The sequence below is a fragment of the Anser brachyrhynchus genome (genome assembly GCF_964034855.1).
Source record: "Anser brachyrhynchus genome assembly, chromosome: 5".
In the NCBI taxonomy this organism is placed as follows: domain Eukaryota; kingdom Metazoa; phylum Chordata; class Aves; order Anseriformes; family Anatidae; genus Anser; species Anser brachyrhynchus.
The window spans coordinates 6,138,885-6,156,842 of record NC_137699.1 but is presented as its reverse complement, the minus strand read 5'-3'; the positions used below and the strand labels follow the sequence as shown (position 1 = coordinate 6,156,842).

At 36.1% G+C, this 17,958-nt stretch overlaps 1 protein-coding gene across 13 annotated transcripts in view; it reads left to right on the top strand.

Moving 5' to 3' along the window:
* PPFIBP2 (PPFIA binding protein 2) overlaps positions 1-17,958 on the top strand; it is a 112,759-nt gene that overhangs the window by 7,164 nt on the left and 87,637 nt on the right. For 7 of the 13 annotated variants that reach the window (XM_080592270.1, XM_080592251.1, XM_080592273.1 and 4 more), the window contains exon 2: positions 17,211-17,308. The exons of 1 other annotated variant lie outside the window; for it this stretch is intronic. In XM_080592270.1, the coding sequence (XP_080448396.1) occupies positions 17,211-17,308 (98 nt within the window). Of the gene's footprint in view, positions 1-13,629; positions 13,652-14,385; positions 14,402-14,648; positions 14,780-17,210; positions 17,309-17,958 lie in introns of those variants that run through there. 5 more of the 13 variants (XM_080592262.1, XM_080592253.1, XM_080592271.1 and 2 more) reach the window with 4 other exon arrangements.

Here is a 17,958-nt window from a genome sequence, read left to right as displayed (position 1 = left end):
AAAACAAAAACAAAACAAAACAACAGAATCTAAAGCACTCATCCCTAGACATACCTCTCACTCTTACTAGACTATTCAGAGACAGGCCAGAAACTTAGTTCACTTTTTCCACAGCTAGGGTGCAAAAGTGTTTTTAAATTGCCTTTTAGCTCAAACAAGTGAGGGCCTTGACCTGGTAAGGTTAGCAAAAGTATAGGCTCACATAGGTAATGCAGAGCCTCAGTGGGCTCTTGCTTTACATGTTTGTAATATAATTCAGAGGATTTATTGTATATCAAAGTAGAGAAACGATGCATAAGGAAATGCGTTTTGTAATAATGATCACTCAGTATAGATCCAAACATTATCATTCAATGTGCTATGCCAAGCACGGCTTTTCTGCATTTTCCAGAAATATTGATAGTGTAGAAATGGTAATGCAGCAAAACATGACACCATTTAAGGCAGTAGATGAGAAACCTTCAAAAGGCATATTTCTGTTAGGGAGGTTGTATTGTTCTAATCTGTAGAGGTGTTTGTCATTTATATTTGCCACCTCATCCTCAGAGTTCAGTGAGTTCAACTTCTTAAGTTATAATCTCCAAATTCTCATAAGCTACTGAATAAAGTTTAGGCAGCAATGGCTGGCCTTGGAGTCACACTTGATCAGTTACCAGAGTTCAGTAGATGGGTGTGAAATCATTTAGCACGGGTAACTTGATCCCTTGAAAATTGTCAAGTTTAAGCCACGATCCAATTCTCTAAATTTTCTCCAGTTTGCTGTTGTATTTTCTCTGCTATCAACTCACCATTACTTTGACGAGCTGAAGAAACTGGGACTCGCACCCCACCTACTCCTCAGGACAGTTTGTTCTTTAACACTGTCTGAGCACCAGCTTTGAGATGGATTTGATAAACTGTGATGGCTTGAGTTCCTTCCTGCCACCCCTTTGTACAGCACAGTATTTTCTGGTTCTTTTGGTTTTAAATGCATGCACATTAGCCAACAAACTAAAGCTACTTTCTGAAGCTAAGTGCCTGTGCCTGTATGTTTTAGCAGGATGTTTTTATTGCAAGTCTCTTGTGGCCTTGTAACATTACAGTTACCTGTTTTGTTTCCCTGCCTCTCCAGGTGCTTATTTGCTATAAACCCCAAGTGCTATTTCCCAATAGTACTTTTCTCTTATTTGGCAATTCATTGATGTGGAGAACAAAGAATTTAAATTACGAAGATAATTTCTTTCTGAAAGAAACATAAAAAGTTAATCTTAATGGCACAGTTGCCCGTGTAGGTCAATTTGTGTATTTTGTTTATACTGTGAGTCTGCCAAGTTACAGTGCAGTGTTTTAAAGGACTGTATGCATGACCTGGATTTTAAACTCCACTTTGATCACCTGTAAAGCAAGATTGTTATGAATATTTTGTAGTTCACTAGTATTTCTGGAAGACCTGTGACCCCAAGATGCTGAGTATTTTCATACTGATCAAAGAGAAAAAATACTCCCGTAGGTATCTGCACATGCATAAGACAGTCCTGACACATAGTTTTCCTATTTAGCTTCCTGAATTTATCAAAAAATAAGATAATTTCCATTTTTAGGATGCATCTTTCAGCATAATCTTTGAGAGAGTGCTATTCTTATCTCTGATGGAGAATTAATCCATTTCTATGGACCCAGTGCTCTCCCACTCTGAAATTTTTCTTAGCTTTCTTGCTGGAAGTGTGAGTCAGTTTATCTACTAAATAGGTCCCTAAATGTACTGATCCTAGATTAGTTTCCTGCCTTTATAGTTGTAATGTAATGTATCCTAAAAGAAATCAATTAGGAAAGGGTTTCCAAATTAGTTCTTTACCAGATGATCAGCAAGCTAATGGGGAGCCATTCGTGCTTTCCTCAAGTCTCTGTTTGTGATATATAAAATATATTCTTACTTTATATTTATTTTATATCCATATAAAAATATATGTTCATCTGTTTAGCTGGATTATCCAGGTAAAACCTCAAGTAACTAAAGATCAAAGTTGAGGATTGAATACAGGGGAAAATAGAGTCCTTCCTGGTTTAGAGAGAAGAAAAGATATGAAACCCAATGGTAACCAGGTAGTATGTGGCAGATGTCATGCCCGGAATGGCAAACGATAGATCTGACTTTCAGAAAGGTACAATGACAGAGTGTGAACTGCTGATTGTATGAGAGCTCTTTTGCATATCACCTAAGGACATGGTGCTAAGTTGATGATGGTTTCCCGAAGCAGATGTGAATTTGAAGAAACCAAATCAGCAGGCCTGGTTTTCTTTCAGCAAAGTCTAACATTAGGCTTGAGGGGTGAAATGAATTGGAGGACTCAAATTTAAAATATGTCGAATGGCAAGAGGAAGATGAGTCCAAAGCCTTGTTTGGTTACGTGTAGTTGCTTATCAAATGCTGAATGTGAGTCTTGTTTTCTTCAGAGCAACAATGTGAGATGTATGAATATTCAGAGAATGATTCACTTGCTGGCCATGTCTTCATACTCTAAAATCAACAGATTGTATGCCAGTTAATTACTAAAGATAAATCTAAGCTGCTGAATTCTAATCTGGATTTCACGCGCTGACAGTATGGCAAATGAAGTTTTACTTCATCCCCTTCTGAAAACAAACCTGATTGTTTTCCAAGTTCAGAGGTGATTTAGCTGGGGATGCCTTCTTGTTTATGACTGTACTGTTCATACAAAAAGATTTTTTTTTCCTGTTTGCACTATTTACTACCCAAAGTTTATTTCAGAAGTCATAGTTTCACAAGGGAAAATATTTGTTGAAGTGTCCCTTTAACATAGTAAATGATATTTCTATTCCACTACATGCAATGCAGTCGGTAGCATCTGTTTTAATAATGCATAATCAGAACGTCTTAATTTAATGACATTACAGTAAAATTTATGAATGTGTTTCTGTGTTGATAAACTAAGGCATGTAATATGGTCAGGTCCCAAACTTGATGTTTCAGTATTCTGATGTTTCACTACATGGGCTGGGGGAATCTCTACCAAAGACCTTATAGAGGTAAATCCAACTTCCTAAATAGATAGGAAACCATCATAAACCATCCTGGGAAACGATGTTCATGCATTTCACAGGGATGTATTCACTGTGCCTAGTATTAGGCAGGTGATGTATTACATCATTCTTGCTTAAGACTTCTCCATCTTTTTCTTAAAATATATTATCCCTTTGCAGTTCATAATTAAATTTCTTTTAAATCATCTTTGTATGATACTTGGAGTGCCCTGGTGGCACTCCAGCTAATGTTAACCTGTATACTATTAAAAGTAAGCTCTTGGCAGTTGAAGTAGGTGATCCTCAGAGATGCCTTCCGACTTCAATTATTCTGTGACTCAGTTATTCTGTGATAACACTCCCACATGCTTCGTAAAACTGTTCTCATTAGGTATAAGTGCAGGTCTTCACAATGCAGCTAACCTTCAGCTTTTACCTGAAATTTCATGTTAAGTCTGTTCCTTTCTTTCACACAGAAAACATCTTTATTTCAAGTTTTTATGTCCAACCTGAAGTATGAAACCGGGCTGTGGCTTATTTCTGATTGTAGCCTCTCTATATGCTTTGCAGTGAGGGTATAAATGAAAAACCACATAAGCATGAGTCATTTTCCAGTGTTCTTACCAGCACTGCCTAAACAGTTTCACTGGCAGATTTATGGTCACTCAGATCAGCAGAAAAAAATGGCCAGATCCTGAGATGTGTTCAGGGCATGTATTAACAATTGCAGAAGCAGTGAGATTGTAGGAAATGTGGAAGGAGCTTTAACCCATGTACTCAGACAAGGACCCCGGCTGCCCTTGTTAACTCCACGTTAAATGTACTTGCTATATACACACACACACATGTGCACATGTAACCCTAGCTGGGTTTATACATTTATAACATTCAAATATTTTGTAAGTATATATGTGTAAGCACAATGTTTGTTTTAAGCTCTTTTGTAGTACAGATAGCTATAATAATTGTTTCAAGAAGGGAAGAAGAACAAATATTAAATATTTGGAGCAACTTATATGGACCGGAAACACAGTCTGGCTGCAAAATGTCAATGAAAGAAAGATACGTGTTAATTGCATCTGAAAAAAATATCCAAATGAGTTGAGCGAATAGTTTTCTTTTCCTGAAAATAGTCTTACTTCTTTTTCTAACGAAAAGCATATATATGCAATGTATATTAGTGTTAGTGCAGATTATAGTAAACCTGAAAATGTCAATCATAAATGTTACAAGTGATCAGTTAAATGGTTTGAAATGATACGTATTGTCTCTTGGATTGAAATGTTCTTCAATGTGGGAAGCTGAGTGTATCCGAAGGAATAATTTTACCTGAAACCGAAAAGAGCAACTTATGGCCTGATCTGGCAAACTTCAGTTGTGCAAAAGGAAAATCATAGTAGAATCTTTTGTTACTAGAAGAAAGGAGAGCTGTTATAACAAGCTTTTGTGCAAGAAGATCTGTTCTGGCCTGCTCTGCAGAACATCTTGTAGTATGTCGTGAAAAATACTTAGTAGTCCGCAGTCATTACTCACCAATGCTTTGTCCAGTGCCTACCGCATTTCAAAACAGTTGTAGATTAGGAGAAGGACTAGAAGACTGTTGCAAGAAATGTGGTCTGACTCTGTTTTGCTTTGATTGTATTCTTCATTTTAACTAGGAAAATTGTTAGCATCTTCAGTTTAGTGCGTAGATTGTGAAGCCTAGCTGATTCTCGCTTCACAAACTTATTTATAAAAGGACAGACTGTGGAAAAGGGTAGAGAGGTGTGTGTTAATATTCAGAACAAACGATTTTGTACAAGAGGGAAATTTGTGCACTAGAATGAATTTGGTTTGGATTCACCAGTCATTTTTGATTTAATCAAAGGTTCTGGTTACCTAAGGACTAAATGAGAATAATGGGACTAGCAGCTGCTCGCTTCCTTTGAAACTCAGGTTAGGGTACTCAAAAAGAGAGCTTCCAAATTAGTAGAGACTGATAAAACTGACATGCTAGGTAGGCTTCATTTTAAAGTGAGTGTCTTTTATTTGCTTTTCCTAAATGAAGTAAACAAAACTGTTCCTGTCATGGAGCATATCTGTCCCTTATTAGTGTCTCTTATCTATAACAGCTAGTAGAGAAGAAATAATTTCCTGGTGACAGAGCAGTAGTTTGGTGTTTCTTAACATGACCACATGTGGACTCTTTTTTTCTTCTTTTTTTTTTTTTTCCCCTCATACCCCAGAATAAAAGTGACTTGAATATTTACACTTGGAGTCTTTGAAGACCGCTGAAACAGCGTGGACTATATCTCTTTTACATGTAAGAGCAAATCAAATTTTACTTACAGATTTAATACAAAAATATAAAGTTGTCATGATTACTGATACAGCAGCAGACTTAGGTCCAATTTCTGCACAATGAAATAAACTGTGTCTGAAGAAACAGAACTCTTACTAAGTCATCCTTCTACTTCAGAAGAGAAAGGGAAATCAATTTCACCCAACGGTAATTTTTAATAATTCAATCTTTTTTCTATTGTTTTTTTCATTACGATTTTTATGCACTGTCACTTGATAGAATCACAAAATGGCTTGGGTTGGAGGGGACCTTAAAACTCACCCAATTCCAGCCCCCTGCCACGGGCAGGGACACCTTCCACCAGACCAGATTGCCCAGGGCCTCATCCAACCTGGCCTTGAACACCTCCGGGGATGGGGCATCCACAGCTTTTTTTGGCAACCTATGCCAGGGCCTCACCACCCTCTGAGTAAAGAATTTCCTCCTAACATCTAGGGCATCGTAGGGCATATCATCATCCCTTCTCATTTAGTTTAAAACCTTTCCCCCTTGTCCTATCATTATCTGCCTGAGTAAAAAGATGTTCTCCATCTTTTTTTATAAGCCCCCTTTAAGTATTCACTTGGCCACAGATGCAAGAAACATCTGAGGAATTTTTCATAAAGACAAATCAGCTAGTAGCTGTTAGGGATTAAAGGCCTTTGCAAGCTGACTAGTCTGAAATCTTTTAATGTTGTGGTTGTTTTAATAAACAGATCCCTATAAACGTATTGTTATCAAACACGATTCAGTTACCACCTCAAGAAACTCCATGGGTTTATTCACAATAGGACCAAATATGAGTAATAAGCCTTTCAAACAGTTCTAAAGAATTGCTCAGAGTCTTAAGTAGTCTGTTTCTGAAGGGAGACAGGATATGTAAAAGCCTGACATGAAGTATCCCCTCAGGTGTCATTGCTGCTTGGGACTGTGCTTTAGGATTTCTGGCCTTGCTACAGTGACACTCAAACCCTTTAAAGTAAGAAAATAGTTCTGTTTCATTTGTCTTCTATGTCATTACAAATGTTTTATTTCAGAGACAGTAAAATTTGACTAACTTTATAACAACGTGTTGCTTTGGGTACTGTTGTACTCTAGCATTTGCCTTAACAATTGCAATTTTTCTGTTTATTCCAACCATATGAAAGAATTCTTGTTTGGAATGGAAATAACACGGTAGCACAAATTTTAGGCTACAGTTTTATTTACTTTAGCAAATACTTTTTGGTTATTGTTCACATTTAAGGAATTAATTAAAACATTTATATCTGAAAATTAATCTGGATAAATCCTATGTGTGTTCATTATAATGGCTGAATTCCTATTTTTTTCATGCCGTAGGAATAATAGAAATTCAGTGTGAAAGGAGAACAAAAGGGATCTTATATATATCTCATGGATGAATCATTATGCTGACAGTATCCTGAACTTTGAATATAAATATGTGTATTAAAGAAGGGAAGAATACTACATTCATAAATGGTTCTGTTTCTAGGTCCAGCTATTGCATTCCATTTGTGTTGAGAAAGGCATTTTTTGATTTGCAACACTTCCAAAAGCTTTCTGAATGAAGTGTCTTAGCAAGCCTGTAAGACAAAATTACTAAACTAGAATATGTTAGCTTTGAAGATTGATACATTGAACCAATTTTTACTGAGTCTCTTTCTGAAAATAAAATATATACTTTTTAAGTTTAAAAAAAAAATTATAAGCATTCCTATGCATAGATCTGTAGCTATACATTTTCTTACTTTTTTGTTTAGTCCTACATATCTTGCATATTTTTATAAGGAAGAATTTAAACTGATTTCACCTACCTTTGATAACATGATTTGACATGGAAACACGTTCATTTTACATTTGTGTGGAACTGAGGGAGGAATAAATGCCTTGAAATGCTTCCTGGATGCAGCACGATGGGCTTCATCACTGGTAAGAACTTGAGAATGCCTGGCATGATTGATAATAAAAAGTGCTATATATAACGGTGGACTTCCAGATTCTCCTTCATATCCTGTTCCATCGGATGTATCTATTTTGTGGAAGCAGCAGGCTGGGCACTTCAGAACTCTGTTGTAAGCTATAAAAAGATGACACCAAGTACTGAAAACTGGATATGCGGTTACCTGGAGCTTACTTGTTTCAGCTGTGGTGACAGAGCAGGAACAGTAACAGCTTGCGTAGATGAAAGTGAAATAGAAAAGCTGGGCACTTGCGTGGGTTTTCAGTGTTGTGATACTGCTAAGATCCTTTCCTAGCTAAACATACTTTCCAGTAAGCAAACACAGCTTCTCCATAGAACAGGTCATTGAGGAGACCTACATAGCTGGTCAGATGTTCATTATGGGCTGCTGCCTGGTTTCAGGGGTTGCTTAAACTGTCTCTAGTGATCTTGGTATTTCTGTTTCTTCTAGAGTCTGCTGAGTAAACAGGAATAAAGGATGTCACTTTTTTCTTGCCACCTTTAATAATGTTTCTTCAGCTGGGAGGTATTACAATTTTCTCTGACCTATTTGAAGCTTAAAAATATTGCATATTGCTTTGAGATGTCAAGTTACTGATTTATCTGTCATGCAATATTGCTTCACTCTAGAATGCTTTCTCTCATAATTAGAAAATTATGTTAATACATTAAGTATGGAAAATCAATATGACAGGGGAATATATTATTCTCATTTAGAAATCAGTTGTGGCATAATGTCTCATACAGCTACTTACTTACCCACTGGCCAGTTCTGCAAGAATTAAGGCGTCCCGTATTCAGAGTAGAGGAAGAATAAAATAAACAACGTGTGTCGTTGTAGATCAGGATTTAACTTGCCATGAAGAGTTTTTTTGCTTCTTGGTTATACTTATTCTTTAGTCAGAGAGAGGAAGAACTTGAAGGCAACTTTTTCCTTTTCATTAATCAATGTGTTCATTAATCTTCAGGAAAGAACTGATATTAAAAAGTTCTCTTTGTAAGCACAAAATTGACACAGCTGTAGAATTTGTAATTTCAATGATGTGCTGAGTAATGTGGGATATGGTCCTTTTCATAGTGACCCATTTGTTGCTCCTAGTTTGAATGTTTTTAATCCAAGCAGAATCACTTATATTGTTTGCTGGTTCTAGCAGAAGTATGGTTTTTTTCTTTCTTACTTTGTTTCCCACAGTCACTTTCCTCAAAATAGCTACTGAATCTTAAATTTACACAGTACTTGATACTGTTCAGTTCCTGTTAGTGTGAATTCAGCATGTTTGTGTTCACAGATGCAGGGTGGGTCATGTTAAACCACCCAAATTGCTGCACAAAATGTTTCATAGAGCATAATAATGCTGATATAAAATTAAATTTTACAAAATCAAAAAGCTGTCTCTTTAGTACTCGTTTTAAAGCTTTATGTCTAGAGCTGACTTTAGACTTGACAGAAGTTTTTGTTTTCACATTGATTAAGCTGAGGAAAAATCAGAACAGAGCTTTGTAACCTGAGTAACCCAAGGGTAGATCTTTTCATTTTGAGAAATATTCAGAAGTTGAGTTGTATCTGTGTTGGACATGTTGTCTATGTTTCTCTAGTGTGGTCTAGCCTGACTCTGAGCTTTTTATCTAAAAAATAAATTAAATTAAATTAAAAAAAAAAACAACTTTGGATGAAATTTCTTTCTTTTGATTGCAGGAAATGAATTTTCCAGCATGTTAACCCTCCTGTTTGTTCTGTTTTTTCCATAACACAAGGGAATCTCACATCTTGTGTATCTCACTGTCCACTGGCCTCCTCTACCAGTCCTCTCCTACTTTAGTGTCTGTCCATTTTAAGGAATGCTTAGCACTCTCCGTTCTTTTAATGCTTCAAAGTGAGGTTATTTCTGTAAAGATTCATTGCTCATACTCAATTGCAAGGTATGGATTTATTTTCTTCTGCGGAGAGACTTGCTAGATAATGACTCTTCAACTAAGCATGTTGTATGAGAGGAAGTGGAAGAGGACTGGGAAGAGACTAGGAGATAGTGGCATGAAAAAGTGAGCGGTGATTAACCACTTTTTTATACTGTACGAGCATTCACTGAAAAAATATTCAAAAAGGATGCAAAAAGAAATCAGATAAATTCACAGAGGATGGGGTCCTTCAACATCTATGAAATGTGATGGTTCCTACGTAGTCTGTGATTCAGCAACTCTCATGTTTGCTGGTTATTGGGAAAGGTAGAGCAGGAGGCTGATGACTCTGCACTTCTGTTGCCCTGAACATCTTTTGGGACAGAGCACTGGGCCAGGCCGGCTTTTAGTCTGAGCCAGCACGGCTGTCCTTACGGTGTTGTAGTGTTCCAAAAATACACAACCATTCTCTGCCTCTGACTCATATGATTTTGATGGATACCTGTCTTGATTACAGTACAAACAATAAAAAATACAAGTTTAAGCAGTAGGGTCAAGGACTGTACAGGTCCAGATGGCTGAGGAGTGTTTGGTCTTTGTTGGCAAAGCAGCTGATTTTTAGAATGGTTGTCAGAGCACATCATGGAAATGGACAGTGTGGGCTGATTTGAAAATCAAGCCTCCTTACAGTTTTTTGAGATACCAGATCTTCTGGCCCTGCTTTAGCACTAGCCTTCAACAAAACGTTTTCAGACTAATGTTCCAAATGGCACCTACGTCAGTTACAGTAAAGTTAATGCAAAATCTCTGTTTCACGGTGCTCTTACTTCTGTAGCCCCAGTGAGATTTATGAACATGCATTTAATTGATTAATAAAATTAGTTGTTGTTGAGAATGGTTGTTCTGTTGAGTTGGTTCCATAAGAGCCTAGTGGGCAAGAATTTCCATTTACAAAATGTAGTGAAATGCAGGAAGGCAAACAAAACTTGAACACTAGCATCAGAGCTAGGCTGAGAAGCCTCTGCTCTAGGGAAATTTGAAAAGGCCTGAGAAATATTATGAGCCATAAAAATGTTCCAGATTCTCAAGGTTTAAAGGTTTGTGTTTTTGTGTTTTTTGTTGTTGTTTTTGTGTTGTTTTGTTTGGTTATTTTTTTTTGGGGGGGGGGGGAGTGTTTGTTTTTTTGTTTGTTTGTTGTTTTTTTCCAGCAGCATAGTTTATTTGAAATTTTAGGATTTTTGTATTTTGAACCTTTTTGTTAATCACCTATACCTAATCTCTCTCAGTTTCTGTCAAGAAACTGATTATTATGTGATTCACTGATTATTGTGTGTTTCACTCTAAGGGAAAGAGTTTTAATGCATGAATTGTCTACTTTTCTTGCAATTTCTCACCTTTTGATATACTAGAGCATGACTTTACTTGTACTGAATCATTCACTGTATCATTCTCAGCTTAAGGTTTCCAAGTCTTGCACGCTTTTCTGGTTTTGTTTCTTTTTTGGGGGGTGTAAAACGGGGTTTCCCAGAGATGGGGTCTGGAGTTAAATAACTTACACAAGACTTAATTGAAATATTGACCTTCATGGAAGGAAATTGGAAGCTGTGACCTTGAGACAGGTGAATACATGAGTGCAGAAGGGAAAGAAAAAAAAAATTTACTTTAAATGTCGGAATTTGGGGTGTCTGATTTATTTATTTATTTTTAATTGCAGCATTTTATAACTAAATGTGGACTGCAGTACCAAGTCTGACTTTTGCATGCCATTCATCTCTGCATTTATTTTAAGACAAGAAAAGTTCATGTTTTGGTTCAGAAACTTTCATGTATTTTACCAGCTAATGCTTTACTCAGCTGAAGGTTGAATTGAAAGCATTTATTCATTGTGTTGTTTTAAAATAAAAATAAATAAATTAACAAGGTAGAAATTTGAACTAGTTAGATGACAACTGAAATAAAATAATTAGCCTTTTCATTTAATACAGTAACTAATATCAATTGCAATTTTTGTTCTAAGACTTGCAAATTCAAAAGCTACAAAATTTCCCTTGATACTGTGTATAACAGAGATAAAGCTTAAAATGTCTGATAAATTAAAATTAAATTATGGAGTGTTGTTTAAGCTTTTATGAAAAATGTTTTTTTTTTTTTATTTAAAAAAAATGAAAGACTGAAAGGCTTCCTACAGTTGACAAACTGCTATAGGGAGGTGCTGAAGAAACCCCACTTTGCACATGCCATTCTGTCAGCGTCAGCTTTTATGTGTAAGGATGAGACGTTGCACAAACATGAGTCAGGAAATTCAGTTATGGTACCAATAGCAACTGTAACTTAATATCCATGGGTCCTGTGGAGGAGGTACTGTGAGGTGATTTGTGTTCTCCAAGGATCACAAAGTATCAGCTGAAGCATTTACAAGATATTTGTGTGCGTTCTTTTTTCCTTTTTTTGTTGTTGTTGTTTTTTCTTTCGACTATATACAGTGTTTAAATTCAGGCTCTGATTAGCAAATTTAGTGGGTTTATTGTTGAAAACAGATGTTTGGCTTGTGACTTTGCTAAATCATAATGCAGTAAATTTAGCAGTGTTTTGTTCCCTTTATATCTTTAAATTTAATTATTTAGCATAATACATTTAGAATTGGTGTAGTTCTTACTGCTTGTCGTAGCTTTTCTCAACAGCACACAACATGGTGGTTTTACAGTGCCTGCCTGCCTAAGTTAGTTTAGCACATTTACCTAATGAACTAACTTAGCTCATTTCTATCATGGAGGTATTACACTAGTATGCTTGGCCAAGGGATGTCCCTTCATTGAAGGACACCCAGCAGCACGTTGAACAGAGACCTTCCTTCTACCTAGTTCTAGTTCTCTTCTACCACTGACCTGGAATGGTTCAGTTTCAGGTCTCTGTGCAAGTTTGGCAAATCTATATTTCTGTCTTAGAGCTTTGCCCCTGCACCCTCCACACCCCCACCCCCTTGGCTGACCCTTTACACTCTTTAACTGAAAAAAAAAAAGTCTTTATTCTTTCCCATTTTTGTTATTCTATTAAAAAAAAAAGCTTTAGTCTTGTTTTTATTTATCACATAAAGGGTAATAAATGAAGGAAGGGTTCAATTTACCCTTCCACCTATTCCAATGAAGCAGATGAAGAAGAAATAGAGCAGGTAGTGTCTATATTAACAAATATAAATTAAATTTAACCTATAATCAGATGAACGTGATTTCTGGGTGGATAGTCCCAGAGGATGCTGTATAAGTAGTGTTCCTTAGGCAGTCATTCTAGTGATCATCAGAAATTCTTCTATTCCCAGCAGCTGTGGATGGTTATTTAGGACTAAAGATTAATTTAATTAGAAAAGCATGCTGGGTTTTAGAAGGCCAGGATCCAGATATGTGTTTATGACTTCTGCATTTGATGGTGTCGTAAGAACTCCTGAGCAAGGTAGGAGAGATGAATCGTCAATTGCAAGTTTGTAGGATAAGTGGCTACAGACTGCCTGTGGCTGGGGGAGAAGCAAGGTGGGAAATGGCGCGGGTGGAAACTGCACATTTGCTCATTCCAGCTCAGGAGTCTTGCAGCTGAAAAACGCGTGGAGGACTTCTGAGGCTTAGCCAAGCCACTTGATCTTTCATTATGCCATTAAGTACAAAGCAATGTGATATTTGAATTTGAATCATTGAAACAGTTTACAAACATGTATTTATTCATCCCAGGGAAAAAATATGGTGGTATTTAATTATTAGCTATGTCTTCTAAATGCAAGAGGTACTGGAAGGCTACCCAAAGCGTTGATATTAAGTCAAGATCTGGATTTCAAGAGTTCTTGGCAAAATCCTCACCTCACTCCATAACTGATAACATTGGCAACTTCGTTATCAGGAGCAAACTTGGAAAAACATCATACTTAAGAGTTGCCTAAATGTTCACATTCTATTGTCTGAACAGCTGCTGGTTCAAGGCAGCCATGAAAAAATCAGATTTAATTAAGGCTTTTCATAACTGTGAATATATCTTTTAAATATTATGTTCTTTTTGGACACAGTAAGCTGTAGTTTTGCATACGGGAACTGGGGTAAGAAATTTGCAAGGGATATTGGCTCTAAACAAGTTAGTTGTACCAGAGATTTTTCATCTTATTTGAAATGCAAATCTCAGATTGGGATTTACAGGGTAAAGCTAGCTGAGCAAAATAAGTTTGGGGCATTCAGACCAGTTTGCTCTGCACTTCCTGGAAGATCTTATTACTTAGGTAATTATAACAAACAGGATTGCAATATCTTTATCTGTGGGCTGGGCTCTAAATTATTGTGAGCGTGTGGCTTAGAAGGGATGATAATAATTTAGACTTACATCTGCTTAACAGTAAAACTTTGGCTATTAATAGCTAGCAATTTTTACTGATCAGGGGAAAAAGTAAATAATATTCTTTTTAAGGACCTGAAAAGGTGAGTAGCTTGGTTTTTGTGTTTTACTGCTATGTAAGTTAATTGAATAAACTATGACAGTTAGAATTTGCTAGTATTAAAGCTTTTGCTGTATTATTAGAGAAGTTTCTTCAGCTTTGCTAAGGACTGAACAAAAGGTATTTTTCAATTTGTATGTATTTATATATGCAGATAAGTCATGGTGTTTTGCATACGTTGATGTCATTCAGGAATGAAAACTGTAAAAAGAATTACAATTAAAATACCTGCAAATAGACGGATCCTATTTGAGGCCCTCACCATGCTTTGGGATTGATACAGGTGTCTTGTTTAACAATATTTAACAATAATAAAAATAAATAGAATCCACAATTGCAGGTACTTCTGCAGAGCTAGTTCAGAAACAGTAACTGAAGACGTATGAGATCTAACAAGCTATTTCATAATAATGCTCAGAACAGTCAAACTGCAAGGAGGGAGTGTCTGGGAAAATAAGACTTGCCTGGAGCACAAGCAACAGGTCTGTCTAGAAAAAGATGTCAAGCAAGTAATATTACATTATCACTCTGGAGCAAAGCACATTACTTTTTTTAATAAATCGTTTGATCAGCAGGTTCTACTCTAGCTTGATTCAGTTAAGCAGCAAATACACTGTGGATACAGGTGAGAAAACAGGAGGAGTGAGGAGGTTGGGAGGAGACAGAAGACAGTTCTGGTGGTATTTTTCAACAAAACTTCGTGTTTGTCAAGGTGTTTGTTGAAATTTTTTCTGTAAGTAAAATTTCAAGCTTGTAATATTTCAGGGATTTCTGTAGTTTTTTCACTGCAGGTGGTCAAAAACTATTTGATGTTTAGAAGACGTGGTAGTTCTGCCTTTCTTGTTAATAATAAATATGTATTGCTCTAGCAGCTTTAAGCGCACAGCAATATCTTACAGCACAAATAAGAACATTCAGTGCAACCTAGTGATAGAAACTCTGTAATGCTTTCAGTATTTTTTCCTTTTTTCTTCCTTCAGATTTGAGCCAGTCTGCTGTTCTGATTTACAAAAACAGCTGGCAGCCGTAGATCTCTGAGGGAGTGACTCTTTTCTTCAACATCCACCCCAGCAGCAAGACAGCCTGGGTGCCTCTTGGGCAGCTGCTTTCCGTAGGTGGATTTCCTTTCACTGAGATGATTGTGACCCAAGTTGTGGATGCTTTGAACTAGAAGAAATACTGCAAGGAAACTGGCTTATTGCAGTTGAGAACTGGGTATCTCTAACATTTTTAGTGAATCTGCTAACCTGCTGGAAGATTAATATGATAACAGAGGATGGAAATCTAAAAGAGTCAACAAATTGATGCAACAGAAAGAGAGGGAGTGTTTTAAAAGTTTTGTATGTACGCGTTGTGAAATTTTAAGTTTATATCAGGTGACTTAATGACTTTCAAGATTATTCTGAGGATAATGTGTGTTATTTCCAATACCATTAAATGAAATATTTGGGTCTGTTGCTTTAAAGATCAGATGAAATTCAGGTACATTTAGCATTGTTCATACTTAAATTATTATTTTGACAAAAAGGGAGAGGCAAACCCAACCTGTTATTTGCATGAATCTTTGCCTTAGGTGACACTAAAGGTTGTGGGTGATTTTTTTTTTTCTTTTTTTCCTCTTCTTTATTTTCTGATATGGCATTCTCATACTGCTCTTCAGATCTGTTTGATCTGAAAGTAAATAATGGCTTAGCCATTATGACAGCCTAAATGGCAGAGCTGAAATTAGAGCCTACTAGTTTCAGGCTCTCATTCCTGCAGCTGTCCCTTTAGATGATGATTGTATATGTTGACCAGAGTGGATGTAGCAGAAACAGCTCTCTGATAACAAAGAGGTTATTAATAAATTAGCTTTCTTTGTATCTTTGTGTATTCTTCACCAGCACCATGACGAAAAGCCTGTATCTTAGGGTTCTTAATTTGCAAAAGAAGCAAATAATTTTGACTTGTTACTATTTTTTTTTTGCATTGCATTGGTCTTTTTTTTCTGAGTTTCATCATTTGTTATGATGCAGTAATTTGGACTCGGCATTAAGTATACTTCTAGGGATTTTTTTTTATCTGATGGTTCTGAGAAACAACAAAAGAATGTTTTTATTTTAAAGCTGGTTCTATTCTCTGGCTGCTAATTCTACATTCTAGTGTTTAGGAAACATCCAACTGGGAGAGCAAATGTAGATGGTTTAGCTACCAGTTACGTCAGTCATTGGTGTTGGTGGCCAGTGTCTGAATTGTCACCAGATGAACACCATGCAAATATATCTATGTGAATTATCTTTTGTTTTAAATCCAAAGACAGGTGACAATCTATTTCTTGGCATATCACATGATAAATACAGATTAGTGAAATTTCAGTGGTATTGGAATAACTGGCCTCACAAACATATGACCAACTTCATATGCACTTACCTACAACCTGTATCCTTTGAAGGATATCTCTGGCCATTGTCACACAGATGTCTTTTGTGGTGCCTACAAAGGTGTAAAAACAGCAGTTTTGAACCACTGTTTTAAAACTTTACTGTATCGGGACATACAAATGTCTGAATGAACTGCACGTTTGTGGAAGAGAAATCAAAATTCTGTGACCTTTTAAAGGCTTTGTTGGTATTCTGAGTTGTGTGTTACAGCACTGCAAAAATTATACCCAAGATCCCTGTTCATTGCCCTGCAGGCGTTGGTTTTATACCTGAGCAATGAAGTGATGTGCAAAAGGAGCTTATTTCAGAGATGAAACGGACAGCGTATATTCTTTTTCCCTTTGAAATGTCACAAGGGATTCTAATTTTTGGAAAATTTGGTTTGTTATCCTTGATCTCAGATGTTAATGAATGTCTTTAATCCTGTTCTAAAGAGGCAGCAACTTCAGAAATTTCATACTTGGAGCATTTTGGTCATGAAAGAAGTGATATAATATGGTTATGGAGAGGAGGAGTAAAAATGATTTCAGAATTGCTGGACTCGGGGTCAGAAGTGAAAAACGTATTAGATATCATTACTGTTGGGGTTGAGGCAGCAACATATTTTTATACTTTCACTCTTTACTAATATGGCAGCAATCAACAACCAGCTCCTACAGAGTTTGGCTTATGGGTTAACTATGATTTTTCACCAGGAACAGTAAAAGCCCCTGTTTCATTCCTTCACTGAAACCTAGACAACCCTCCTTTTCGCTCACAGTGCAAAAGGTTGAAATACACAGAACTTTGAATTTAGAAAAGTATTCTTAAGAATGAGGGGTAGGCAAATCTCAGGCTTCCAGTATTTGAGATTTGTTTGTTTTCATTTTCATCTGCATTTCCTTGTTAGTAAAGTATCTTAAGAAAAAAATGAGTCAATGATAAATGAGAACCTCAGAAATCCCAAGTCATCTATCAAGAATAGGAACTTTTTTTTTTTTAAATTTTCATATTAATTGCAAGGCTGTATTTTTGTTAGTGTGGACTTCTCTTTGCATGGCTTAATATAGAATGAAACAGTGAAGTATATTTTCTGTCAGGTCTGGTTTAGTATAATACACATGCTTTCATCTGTCGTTACAGTAGGAAGAGTAAAAGTCTGAGCAAATCGGAGAGCATGGCTTCTGACGCTAGTCATATGCTTGAAGCAGCTTTGGAGCAGATGGATGACATCATTGCAGGTACAATAATGCTTTATTTTACACCAAATTATTTTGATATTTAACCACACTTGTCTTTCGCCCCCCTACAATTTTCCTGTTTATTTTTTACTTTTTAATTATTTTTCTCAATTTGTCAGTTTCCCTGTGACACAGTTTTCTGTGGATCAATAATTATGTGAAGAAAAAGTAAAATAAAGAAAGCCTATAATTCTACCTCAGACATGTAAATATTGAAATAAGAGAGATTTAATTTGCTCTAGTGCTATATGGTAACTTAAATCCTCATTCATGTGGTAACATTCCATTGAGTTGAAATTTCATGGAAAATAATTACAATGACTAATTTCAAAATTTACATTCAAACTATACCTGGTCATTTAGTTCACTGTAAAATAATATATATTGTTCGTTTTTTAATTCTGTGTGTCTGTTGTAAAATATGAAGTTTTTACCAAGGTATCTAGTTATCTGTATAGTATATATCTTTATTTTACACACACGTAAAAATATTCCTAATTATGTATTTTTAAAATATGTGATTTTCTTTATTTGTTTAAATGTATAAGGATAAAATAGCTTAGCTATTAATTACCTTCATGGCCTAATGAGTTTGATTGTATAACTTGTTCTGTTAGCATTCATATCCAGGAGCCAAATTAGAAGTTTCT